At 50.0% G+C, this 12,698-nt stretch overlaps 1 protein-coding gene across 1 annotated transcript in view; it reads right to left on the bottom strand.

Annotated features, from left to right (window-relative positions):
* LOC8040670 (constitutive coactivator of PPAR-gamma-like protein 1 homolog) overlaps positions 1-12,698 on the bottom strand; it is a 30,580-nt gene that overhangs the window by 5,086 nt on the left and 12,796 nt on the right. Inside the window, exons 5-13 of the mRNA XM_029967727.4 lie at positions 12,065-12,159; positions 9,790-10,050; positions 8,020-8,154; positions 6,824-7,064; positions 5,635-6,071; positions 4,608-4,820; positions 3,383-3,711; positions 2,586-2,664; positions 957-1,063 (exon numbers count right to left, since the gene is read on the bottom strand). Of these exons, the coding sequence (XP_029823587.3) occupies positions 957-1,063; positions 2,586-2,664; positions 3,383-3,711; positions 4,608-4,820; positions 5,635-6,071; positions 6,824-7,064; positions 8,020-8,154; positions 9,790-10,050; positions 12,065-12,159 (1,897 nt within the window). The remainder of the gene's footprint in view (positions 1-956; positions 1,064-2,585; positions 2,665-3,382; positions 3,712-4,607; positions 4,821-5,634; positions 6,072-6,823; positions 7,065-8,019; positions 8,155-9,789; positions 10,051-12,064; positions 12,160-12,698) is intronic.

The following is a 12,698-nucleotide window of genomic DNA, read 5'->3' as shown; positions in this document are numbered from 1 at the left end:
CCACATGGACGACGCCGAAGCATTTTCTCGTCGCAAGATTGCAAAAACTCGGTCCTAAGCCTGGAAAGCCAACGGGCTTTCCTTTACTTCCGCCTAAAATAAAGTGAAACCTTGGTATATTCTCCTTGTGAAACTCCCATGGGGGACACGTTTAATTCCCATTAGTTCCGTCTGCCTACTTAACTGGAACGTCTCAAAACTGCCGTTAAGCCGTGGCTCCCCTTTTCGTTTGCTTTCGACGACGAGCCGGCAAGAAAGTAAGGCCAGAGCCATCGGTTTCAGAGCCGAAGGAGTTGATCTAGGTAACTTTCGGCGGAAAGCTGGCACAAATTCTTCGCATCTCCATGAATGCGACGGGGCATAGTGGGGGAAGCGCGCCGCCGAGCCGAGTGTCTCTGCATTTGTCGTACGAGAGACTGAACCGAATGCGCTCCCCGTTCCAGCAGTAAGGTGGCAAGCCGGGCAAGTTGGCGATCGCTAGACTGAATGCACAACGGCATACAAAAACCTGAGCAAATAGAAGGAACGCGCACAACAAACAGGCAACCACCCTACTCACACACATTAATGATTAAGAAAAAAAAAAAAACTTAAAAAGTGAAAAAAAAAGGAAATGAAAAGCTACGCTGGGTTGGCAAGGGTGATAAAAAACGGGTCGGTGAAGGAGACAGTTGAGACGCGAAAAGCACGATGCACGAAAAATGTCGTAAACGGCTTAATTTTTGCGAGGACCTCCTTTCCGCAAATTTCACGACTCGAAAAATATTGCAAAACATTTATTGCGCGTATATACTGCCTTTTGTTAACAAATATGTATCGTACCGTTACTGACCGCAAAGCTCTGCGCTTGCAAAATATTTCCCAGACACCCACTTCTCAAAATTCGGAAAAGTAATGAGGCCGCGAAAATTTAAGTCGTTTACAGCAAGCCGCAGCGAGGTGGCGGGGGCACTCACTTGTCGGCAGTCTCGATGGTACATCCCCTCCCCTTCCCGACCAGCTTGGGCGCCTCGTCGTCCTTGGCCTTTCCCGCGGGCTTCTTTTTGGCACGTCCGCCCTTCAACTGCTGGACACGCGGGGAAGAGAAGGCACGTCGTCGGTCAGCCTCCGCTCAGCCCAACCCTCTCCCCGCTTCATTCGTGTTCCCGTGAGAATGGCAAGAACACTACACCCGTCTATATCACAAACAACTTGCCGTTTCCACTTAAGAGCGCTATTCACACGAGGGAGAAATTCTAAGGATTTCTCTAAGGGGTGAGTAGTAAAATGTGACAAAAACGTCGGGCTTTAGCGATGAGGCACCATTGTGTTAGCCTCTCTGTGGAGGGGTGCTTGAGTGGTACGCCGATGGAGGTCCTCTGGCAGATCAGTTTGCTTCTAACAATATTTTGTCGTTAAAAGCTTTTCCCATAACGAGAAGGAGCCTCCAGATTCGACTGCAGCGGTGTAGGGAGTAAAAAATGTTTTATCACTTTTTTTTTTTTTTTTTAATCTAGTAGTCGGGCAACAGTCTTGAAGATCGAAACTACAATGCCGTTTCGGGGGGACAATACTCAGAAAAAAAGAATTCCTGCAAAAAAAGTTGCTTTTGAAAAATGATATATTCATATCCACCAACATCTAGAGAGTATTCCCAGAAAGATTCATTAGTTTACACTGCATAGTTAATTTTTTTATAAATTATTTTCTGTTCACAGAAGCTAAAGAAAAGGTAGAGTTTGGAGCACTTTGAACGCACTTTTCTCCGTTCCACTTTTTGGTATAAATTCCATTTTAGTCAATCTATCATTTGATAATGACGACACAGGGAAGGCCCATTCTTCACTTCTACTGACTGAAATTTAATAAGGAATGCGGCTATGGAATTTTTTCGGCACTTTACGGACGTCTTTCATAAAAAAAATGTTGACATTTTGTTGAAGACACAAAAGACCAAAAAGTAGATTAATCTTAGAGAAGAGAAAATTTATAGAAATGAACAACTTTTTACAAAAAGTTTTTCGTAGGCACACCCCCTAGGCATTCTGCTACATATCTAGTGAATAAATATCTTGAATACTGCGACAGTTTTCCGGCGATAGATTAACTAAACAATGTAGGCGTGTTGCTGATAGAAGCTGCTCTAATTTCCTTCCCATCTAACTGACAGACCAGAAATTTTGTTATGCATCCTCTAGCATGACCACCAGCCTACCCCGTAAATTTCATTAATTTTAAGCCTAGGGTTCAAACGTTGACCCTCCCAGGGGGTGTGCTCATTAAGTGAAAATCTCTAATGCAAAATTAAAGCGCAGCTTTTGAGAAGGAGGAGGAGGAGGGTATACCCCTCCTCCCCCTCTCCCCTCCAATTCAGTTTCCCCGCTAAATTTAGCAGGGAAATGAGGTCACACGACTTGGTGTCACGTCACCCACAAACTAATTCAGTTTCTCTGCTCAGGTTCAGCCAGCCAAAAAGTCGTTGCAGGGCCCCTTTAAAGTGTCTCGACGGACGGCTAGGAAAACAGACTGCCGACGGCTGTGGCGCGGCCGTTGAAAGACCGCGCGTTCAGTATGCTCGATGCAGACGGGAGGTGAACGCCGCATACCTGGTTAAAAGGTGCCCCGGGGCGTCTGTTGAAACCCAGTGGCCTCCTAGGCATCAGGCCACGTCCTAGGCTGCCATACCTAGGCACACAAACACACACGTGCCAAGACAATACCGGCATAAGCATTCACTCCCAGGGTAACGAGACGCGACAGAGGAGCTTGAACTTGCTCACGAACGACGTAGCACGAAAACGACACTGGAAGCTAGCACAGACAGTCGCACACACCCGACAACGGGGCGAGTGACATATCGTAATACCAATTTAGCTGAGCTTGCTGACAAAATGTTACGGAGAACTGAGAAAACCATACCTATGAGTAAGAGACAAGGAGGTACTCCCCATTCTTTATTTCGGCGTTTGAGAAAGCGCTCTCTCAAAGGCCAATCGTGCCAAAAGCACCAAATGCTTTCATGAAACGTCTTAGAAGTATTTCCGGCTCTGCAAACTGCGCAGCTGGGGTGAGGCACGTTGACACGAGACGTGCAAGTGCGACCGTCTAGATGTTGGGATGCAGCCACACCACGAGGCGAAATCAACTTGGCAGCTGGTCATGTCTGGGGCAGCTGCCATTTTTGAAACTCAATTTTCAATGCTTTCTTTGAACGCCGAGAAAACGGTAAAAGCCGGTACACACTACGTTGCAGTGCTACGTCGACACTAGGAACAGCGCCGACGCAGGGCCGACTCGAACGCATCAGCAACGCCAGCGCTATTTCCAGTACCGACTAACAAAGCTGCAAATTGACCGTGTGGATCAACCGTCATTACGACCAAGAGGGGGCGGCGGCACCCACCTGCCCCCGACGGAGGTGACTTGGGGCGGCAGGTGGGACGGGGTCCTCAGTCCCCTGGGGGGCGGGCCCTGGGCGCCCCTGGGGCCCTGGCCGTAGTTGGCGCCCCAGCTGCCCACCACGACCCCGGCTATCTCCAGCTGGCCCCCCCGGGCAATCATGCCCCCCCTACGGCCCCCGGGGGGCACGGGGGGCCCCCCCTGGCCCCCCGGCATGCCCCTGCCCCTGGCGCCTGGGGGAGGGGGCATGCCCAGGGGCGGGTAGCCACCCCCCAGGTAGCGGGGAGGGGGAAGGCCCCCCATGTGGGGCAGGGGCGCACGTGCAAACTCCACCTGCGAGAGAGAAGCGGGGGAAGGGGCTACAGTTAGGATGGGAACTGCAAGGGAAGTCCTTGGGCGAAAACCAGCCGGTAGGCAATGTTTTAACATTCCATTTTCTCCTAATGTGTATGGTCAAAGAATAATACAGTATACTGGGACTAAAATATAAAATTCCTTATGCATCCCAATAAAAGAAAGCCGAACGTTTGAAAACACAGTTTAAACATTTTATTTGGAAACATATTTTCAGTGACTAATATTTTTGTACGGCACTTGCATGGGTGCCAGGAAACTGTCGCAATATTTATTTCTGTAGAATTGGAATGGATCCAAGACTAGCCAAGTAGGCTACGGATCCAGATGCGTTTGTGCAGAGTGATCTATTATTATTTTGAATAAGTTGAATTGAATTGAATAGAAAGTCCACTGCAAAAGCCCTAAGGCCAGTTTCATGAAACAATCCTACGTCAAAAATGTGCGTACGACAAAACACAAGAACAAATTCGCATTCACAAAACAAAATTATTGCAAGTTTTGCACAGGTTACGATGGAATCTTACGACAGCTACAGAACTATCTTTCACACGTTTACGACCAACATGACCAACAGTGTCGCTCACTTCCTTGGTTGCGACGACCAACGGACATTTATTTTTCTGCGTGCCCCTCCTCGCACGCCCCGACTTCAAGCAGCAAGAAAAAAGAAAGAAGGCCTTGAAACCGACCACGACAGACATAAATGCTGGATCCACAAACATCCCGGAAAGGCTACAAGGGCAACGATCCCACCGACCAACAAGGGCTAGCTCGGCGAGCTCGGCAGAGTCCGATAGAGGTGGCTATCGATCGAAAGACTGCTGTTCCACGAGACCGAAGGGTCGTTGTCTGGAGCGTGTTTCCCCACCCACCTGGAGTCCCTCGAGCACGGCGGCCCGCATGCGCTCCACCTTGGCCACCTGGTCGATCTGGCCCCCGCACACCTCTACCAGGCTCTTGGCCTGGGCCGCCCGCAGCAGCTTGTGGTGCAGGAGCTTTCCGTCGAAGAACAGCCACGGGCAGCACATGAGCCAGGGCACGGGGGCCCCGCACGCGTCGTTGGCGAACAGGGCGTTCTCCACTCCCTGCAACGGAAGGGCGTGTTACATGCTCGATTCCGTCTGTCCTCTTCTTTAGTTAACACAAAACAAAGCATTTCCTGCTTTTCTTAATTTGCAACAGACTGTAGAGGGAATCAGACGGCACAGTTTCGACACGACGAGGCAGGTGGGCCTTGGTTCAAACAGTGCTCACGAAACCCCTAACGAAAAACCGCAGAGGCGCTGAAGTAACCAACGGCAGTTTCGAACTCGATGGGAGGGTTCTGTTGGTTTCTAAAAAATAAGGAGAAACACACTCACTGCATTCAAGTTTTTCGTCGCATGATAAGTCGCCGGGTCGCCAGGCTAAAGGGAAGATTCACGCAACAAAAAGACAGGGCGATCGCACTGGCGTACCTCTCGACCCCTCGGCTTCTCCAAAAGCCGTCAAAACTAAAATCCTTTCCCCTTACAATATATTACGACAAGTGCCAAAAGACATCTTGGTCGATCATCGGCTTCACGAGCCCCACGCGACGTTAAGATCTATGTGAAGCCCCCCCCCACCAGAGGGTCGTGCGACATCTAAGAGCTACCGGTGGCACGCGACGTCCGCGGCAGTACACAGTACTATGCAACAGAATACAGCAGCCTACTGCTTTGAGGCTGGTTGCCCCACCTAACACCCTTAATTGTTTCGAAAGCGCCAAGGTCCGCAGCGTAAATCCTAGAGAAAAAAAGCTAGATATTTACAAACAGGGCAGTCGACGGAAATTGTAAACTGGTGACGCGAGGTCACGCAATGCGCCGTTCGTGGACCAAGAAAGGTCCGTTGCGCGGATGAGCCCAAAACCCCCACCTGCAGGAAGAGGGAGGCGAGCTGTACGCCCCGGACGGACACCAGGGGCAGCTGCATGCCCTGGGTGCTCTGGGCGTCCATGAGCTGCGGGGAGACCGCCTGGGCCAAGAAGGCGTCCAGCTCCTGGCGCCGCAGCAGAGGCCCCTGGGCCATGAGGAAGCGCAGCACCGTGCAGGGGATCAGCAGGTGCTGGGGCACGTAGGCCGTGTTCAGCATCAGCGGCACGTCGCTGCGCATGCAGGTGAGGAAGGCCCGCAGCCGGCACTTCTTGTCGTCCATCGAGGGCCCCAGCCAAAGGCGCTGCACCGTGGGCACGGGCCAGCCCAGCTGCACGCCCGGCACCAGCTCCGGGTGGGCCCCCGACTGGGGAGAGGAGGACGGGGGCCGCCCCACCCACTCCACCACCACCACGGGGGCGGGGCCCGACTGGGAGTCACCTGCAGGGAGGGGAAGCATGATGCACTCCGCTCCGCACGACCCGTCACCAGAGGGCAGGTCGTAACCGGCACTAATGGGCAGGTCAGAACCCGACACCAATGGAACCCATCGGCAGCGGGCAAAATCCACAATGTTGAACTTGCCCTTTAGCAACAGGTTTCATGCCAAGCAAACTACAAATTGTACGCAGCTTAACGTATTATACTGAGTGATACCTCATAACGCACTCCACTCCGTGGAATCTGTCGCTAAAAAGGGGATAAGACCCCCGTACCAATAGGCGGGTTGGAGCCTGTCAACAGTGGATAAATTGGAACCTGTCAGCAAAGGGCAGGATCCACGAAGTAGAACCAGCCCTCTAGCGACAGGTTTTACTCCCAGCAACCCGCAGAATGCACGCTACCCACTGCACCATCAAATAAAGCAAAAAAAGGGTGGCCTAGCTTTGACGAACTAGCCGAAAAAAAAAAAAAACAAGATGCCTATGCCTGCCTCGATTTTATTTCGTAAAATATTGACATTCTCTGAAACATGGTAACAGATGTGCACATTAGGCACAAAAGGCAGCAAATAATCCCAGGCTACCTGGTCACTAGAATCAAATCTGACCGACTGTTTTTGCACCCTCTTCTCTAATTTGGTCTTCGGAGAATTCGGCCCAGTTTCAAGGCCTCGTCGAGGTTAACTCGAAAGAAGTTTGGTTTACTGCATTTATGCTGACAACGAAATGCCCCGGTGTGGGACCACGCACCGTCGGAGCCCGGCGCACCGTCCTGAGTCTTGCCAGGTGCGGAGTCTGTTGCGGTCGACGACCCGGTCGAGGCGGCAGCTTGGGCGGCGGCCTCCCGCTTCTGCCGCGCCACGAAGGCGACGTGGTGCATGTTGAAGAGCACGGCGTACACCATCTGCCGGATGGGGCGGAACAGCGTGGTGCCCCAGGGGAGGTCTCGGGGCACTTCGTCCTCGATGGCGACGGGGATCTTGATGGCACCCTGCGGGCAGACGTCGTCGGGGAGGGCAGACGTTGGCGTGCCATTCTTCAGAGTACACCAGCAGCCAACCCTCAATCGGCTTAATGCAGCCGTATACGCTGGTCCCCTTCACTACCCCTTGTCCAAGCATTAGTAAAGTTTTTCAAGAAGATTCAGGATTTCTTTCAGAACTCAAATGTAGCGAAGATTCGAATCTCCACTACACCCGACCATTCGTATATCAGCAGCACAGATGCCTGCACCAATAGTGCGAGCATATTGGAACTTTGGCACATACATCTCTGCAATATACTGCACTTACTCAATTGTAATAGTATGCACCTTTCTTTGAGAGTAAGATTACTGTAAAAGACTTATTTTTCAAGGGCTCAATATTTCGCAATTTAGGTGAAATAATTTGCGGGTGTTAATTTTCGCGACGCGGTGGGATCTCCATATAGCTTCCATTGTTTGCAGGACCCATTTTTCGCAAAATGTAGGAGATTCACGAAATTCGCGAAAATCGGGTCCTCGCAAAAATTAGGTCAATTACAGTACTTAAAAACCGCCTGCATGTTAGAACCATCATTCTTGAGTATAAAAACCGGGTGTACGTCTACATCGAGGGTGCGCTAAAATCATGCAAATATGATGCCAGGATGCCAGTGTTTAATAAGAAAAGAGGGGTGGGAGGGCTCCGTAGGAAGCAAGGAACATGCTGTAAAAGGTAGTAAAAAACAAAAGAAAAAAACACTCGAGGGGACACAAGATACGCAACTCTTTAAAATAGGAGCAAAAGCTTAATAATGCATACCCCACCGAGACGGCCCTTCCCAGTCCGAAAAGGAGAGAAAATAAAAGAGAGCAACTGGGACTATACCCGGGGGGGGGACAGCACAAAGGGAGTCGTCCGAGAGTTCAGCTTTCACGCCGTAGGGAGTGCAACTGAAGGAGGGGTGAGAGGCCAGACACTTGCCTGAGAGAGTAGCTGATAGATCCAGGGGGACATGAGCCCCTTCTGGTGCCGCTCGCTGGCCGTGCGCATCACCTCGGGAGGGACCTTGGGGAGCTTCGGGGGATCCGGCAGGCCGCCACTGGCACACTCGGAGCCCTGGGACGGGGAGGAGGGACGCATTGGCCCACCACACAGAGTGGAGACGCACTGGGCTGCAGCACAGACAGCCAGTCGGCCAGAGCGGAAAACCGGTTCCTATGGCGTTGAAGCTGAATTGAGGCCTTGTTAAGTTTCAGTCATGCACGATTCAAAACAAACAGTGGTTTTGGCCAAATACTTCCAGATCGAACATTGAATACACTCTCCGAGCCTTTCGCTACTGTCGCACCATGTTTAAACAAAAACCCAGCTGAACTTACGAAGGTTGCTCCCAAGCTTCCACTCGTCCATGTCCAAGTTAATTTTAATTTAACTTTATTTATGGACTGTGGCCTGACAAAGTCCAATACCAACATTGGGATGACAAGGAAATGATAGACTTTACATAAAGTTAGACTTATAGGGATGTCCAGTTATACTCAATTGAGTGAATTTATAAATCTTGCTATATGCAAATAACTATTCATCAATCTCGAATTAAGAAAAAAAAAAAAGAATCAGTCAGGGCATTTGTGTTAACATACACTCTCACATAATAGCCGCGCAATATAAATTTGAAATTTTTACTGGACTGCAGAATTCCCAAAGTTCCCGTTTCATTTTGAATACCAGGAGCTTGGGCACCAGCCTGCTCTGAAAGCGAGCTTTTCTCCTATGCACGCGACTATGACATTCTTGCTTTTTGAAATAGTGATTGTGGCGGAATAGCACCGTTCAGAAATCTTCTCAGTGAGCACTCGTGCGCTGCAGTGCTCACTGCAGCGCACCAGTGCTTTGTATTAAGCGCGCTCGACGGGGCTAGCCCGTCGCGATCAGCGCTTCAAAAAATATGAATATCACAGTTCATATCTAAGCCAATATCGAACAGCACATTATGCGTAACAAAGATGAGAAAATTCGAACATTCCCCAACACTATCGAATTTGCAGCGAGACTTCGTTGATATGTTTTGTTTCTAGTCATGTTCACAAATGCTGGTCTCGCAAAACCGCCCGCAGGAACACAGCGTATTAATTGCGACGCTATGTTTTGCAAGCAAAGCTGCCCGGTCACTAACTGAAGCCCCCGACCCCGATGGATGAATGGACGCCATAGGCTGTACCCTCTATGACGGGCAGTAGCTCGCACAACCTAGCCCAGAAACCAAAAGTAGGATTTTTCCTTCATGTCGATTTCCTTCCCCTCAAAGCCAGTTCACACACTTGCGACCTCTTAGAACCGAATGCCTTGGAACCTCTTAATATCTCTTACGACGATAGAACACACTGGCACCATCTATTGGGCAGCAGTGTAAACTTGGCGGTCCGGCATATTTTCTATTTCGCTCGCGCATTATCCTTTTTCTTGGCTCGAAAAACTTTTGTCAACGTTATAAACGAGCCTTTCTTATAAGTATTGCGCACATTTGACCTTGGAAATCCCGCCAAACCTTCGCTCTTATGAAATGCAGTTCAGAGGTCACCGCATAGATGGCGCCGGTGTGCCAGTCTGCCAGTGTGTTCTCTCGTCCCAAGAAATTTTAAAAGGTTTCAGCGGGTCTTGTCTCTTTAGGTCGTACTCGGTTGCAAGTGTGTGAAGAGGCACTTCAGTCTTTGTCCAAACGACGAGGAGGCCCGGTGTGGCCGGACTCGCCTTCTTGCCGGAGCTGAGCCACGGGGCCTTGGGGCTCTGGCGGCCGGGGCTGGACCCGTTGCTGCTGGACGAGCTTGCCACCCCATTCAGCTGGGGGCCCGCCCCGTTCCTGCGCCCCTCCAGGGACAGCCCCTCCTCCTCGTGGCTCTTCCTCCTCGGGGTGTCGTCCCCGGGAGGTTCCAGCACCCCGTGGTGGCCGGACTCCCCGTTGGCACCCTGGAAGCCTGCCGTCGCCTGCCGGTACGCCGTCAGGCTGGACAGCTGCGGGGAGGTCGGTGCAGAGCATTGGTTTGATGCAATCGTTCCAACGGGGCACACGCCACAGTGTCCGCATTCCAAACCTTACTCGTGCAGACCGGAGTTACTCTAGCGAGTCGTATCACGTGATAACACGGATAGAGCGACGCTGGATGCCAGGAGGTTTTTGAACGCGAAGGTATGAAATCTTTACTTAGGAGTAGATTGCCTAAATCTTGGAACGTGGCCCAAGTAAATCTTCGGCCTCATTTTAAATCGTGCTCCAGTGTATCCGAGTCATTTCCGTGGGCAACATCGCGTGATAACGCACATAGAGCAATGACTGATGTCAGGAGGTTTTCAAGTGCTAACGTACAACACCTCAACTCTGGAGTGAGGTTGAGTAAATTTAGAACTTGGCCCAAGTTAATCCGCAGCTATGCTCCAAATTTCACCCGAGTAGATCGGTTACCATATTTGCACAAACAGAACGAAAGTTTTTTGTTTTTTTTTCTTTTCCTTGAAATTGTGCGTTTTGAAACATACCTTGCATTATATTCAGAATTGAGCTTGGCAAGGAGGGGCTTGGGTCGGAAGAAAGCCACCCCTCCGACTGAATGCAGATTAAGTGCATTGTTGACCAGGGACTACGCAACTTGGGCGTCGTTTCACGGCTTACAAGGAAGATTTGTAATTACGAATGTCTCGTAAGCCTGTATTGTGCACTTGTTAGAGCGCGCCTTGAATTCTCGTCGATGGTATGGAACTCTGTCATGGCATCGCACGGTAATTTAATTTAAAATGTTCAACGCAAGTGTACACGAATTTTGTACGATAGGCACATTGGCCTCCATTGCTTTTACAGCTACAATAATCTACCGGTGGACCTCGGTCTATTGCCGCTGCATGATCGAACGACTGAAAGAGGTACGCATTTCCTGCGACAGGTTGTAAGTGGCTGTGTTGACTGCACAGAGTTGTTGACGGCGCTGAACTTTCGGGTACCATCAAGGAAAACTTCCAGGTGCCGTGACACCTTTTATCCTAAGATGCAAGCAATTTGCCAATCGACATGTCTACATTTTTCTGTAACCTGCTTGTTTTGTTACTCCCCAGGGCAGTACATGGCTGCCCAAGGCCACACGGCTGTTGCAGGCAGTCACAAAAAATATACCTATCTATCTACCTACAGTATTAACTTCTTTTTTTTTTAGGGGCTTTGAAACCTGCCCTCGAGTTCTGTTCATGGTTGCATTATATTTGAGCAAATATGGTACTCTCACGGGTCATGGTAGCACGGATAGAGTGATGCTGGACACCAGCTGGTTTTAAATGCTAAAGTACAACACCTCAACCCTGGAGTGAGAATGAGTAAATTTTGGAACACAGCACCAGACAATCCACAGTTGTTCTCCAAATTTTATTTGAGCAGGTCCGAGTCAATCCCACCAGTCATACCAAGCAATAGCACAGACAGAGCGATGCTGGATACCAGGAGGTTTTCGAACACTAACATACAAAGCCCATACACTAGAGTAATATTAAGTGAATTTTAGGACACGGACAGTACGCGAGCACAAAATAAACGTCCCGTTGACGGCGTGAAATAGCGCACGGTATAAAAGTCCCACGAAACTCAATGTCGCAAAAAAAAAAATGCTAACCTCTTCTAAAATCATAAAAAGAAAAAAAAAAAAAAAAACAGATCGGTGTTTATAGTTTTTGGTGGGGCCCCGGCCATTGTTAACTCGCCGACAGAAGTATTCGCAGAGAACGTTGCCTCCGAGATGTTTCAATTCACGTGGAATTGCTTCAATTAAAGGAAAGCGCTAAAAGCCGCATTTATCCAAACTCTCCCCACGCTTTCGCCACACACGCTGTCTGTTCTCAACAAACCAACTTGTATTCCTCGCACAACTATGGGTATTCGGGGCTGGCGGACATTCAGTCAAATTACCGACAATGTCCGCCCATCTTGCGTCGAGAACGAGTGCTAATCGAGCAACCCGACGAAGTGCAGTGCGGGAGGGCGACCCACCTCTCTCTCGGCTGTCTCGGACGCAAACTTGGCAGGGTCCGAACGGGGAAAGGCATCGCCCACAGACGAGTGATCCGAAGGAGACGCCAGGTCGGCTGAAAGAGACGAAATGCCCCAACAAAACTTGTTTTGGTCTCGAGGCTATTGCAGAGCACCTGGTTACTGCACGGGAGCCCGATTGCCTCCACAACATGACTGGCACACCACGTTACACCTAAGCGATATCCACATGCATGTATGGGTCACCATTCTTGTAAACTCCATCCGATTTCACCGTCAACAGTCACTTACCAAATGTCTACTTTACCATATTGGCCATTGACGACTGGAACGCACTGCCAGACGTAATTGTTTCCATATCTGACACCAAGAAATTTGCTGCAGCCATTGCCTTATTTTTCTAACCTACAACTAGATTGCAGCGTGTTTTCGTTGTTAAATATTTGCGTTGTTTGTTTGTTTTTTAAAGTGTTCACTCCTTTGTATAATGCCCCCTGGGTCTTCCAGGAAAAATAAATGATGATGATGATGATGACCGCAGGTGAGCTCCATGCAGTGTTTGCAAGCGTCGCAGGGAGCGAGGAAACAGAAGGTCACAACAACCGGTCAGAGCTGCCAACCAACTAAGGAAGTG

This window comes from Ixodes scapularis, unplaced genomic scaffold (genome assembly GCF_016920785.2).
Source record: "Ixodes scapularis isolate PalLabHiFi unplaced genomic scaffold, ASM1692078v2 PGA_scaffold8__174_contigs__length_109621045, whole genome shotgun sequence".
Taxonomy (NCBI): domain Eukaryota; kingdom Metazoa; phylum Arthropoda; class Arachnida; order Ixodida; family Ixodidae; genus Ixodes; species Ixodes scapularis.
Note: the sequence above shows the minus strand (reverse complement) of the source record. Positions and strands in the feature narration are given on the sequence as shown.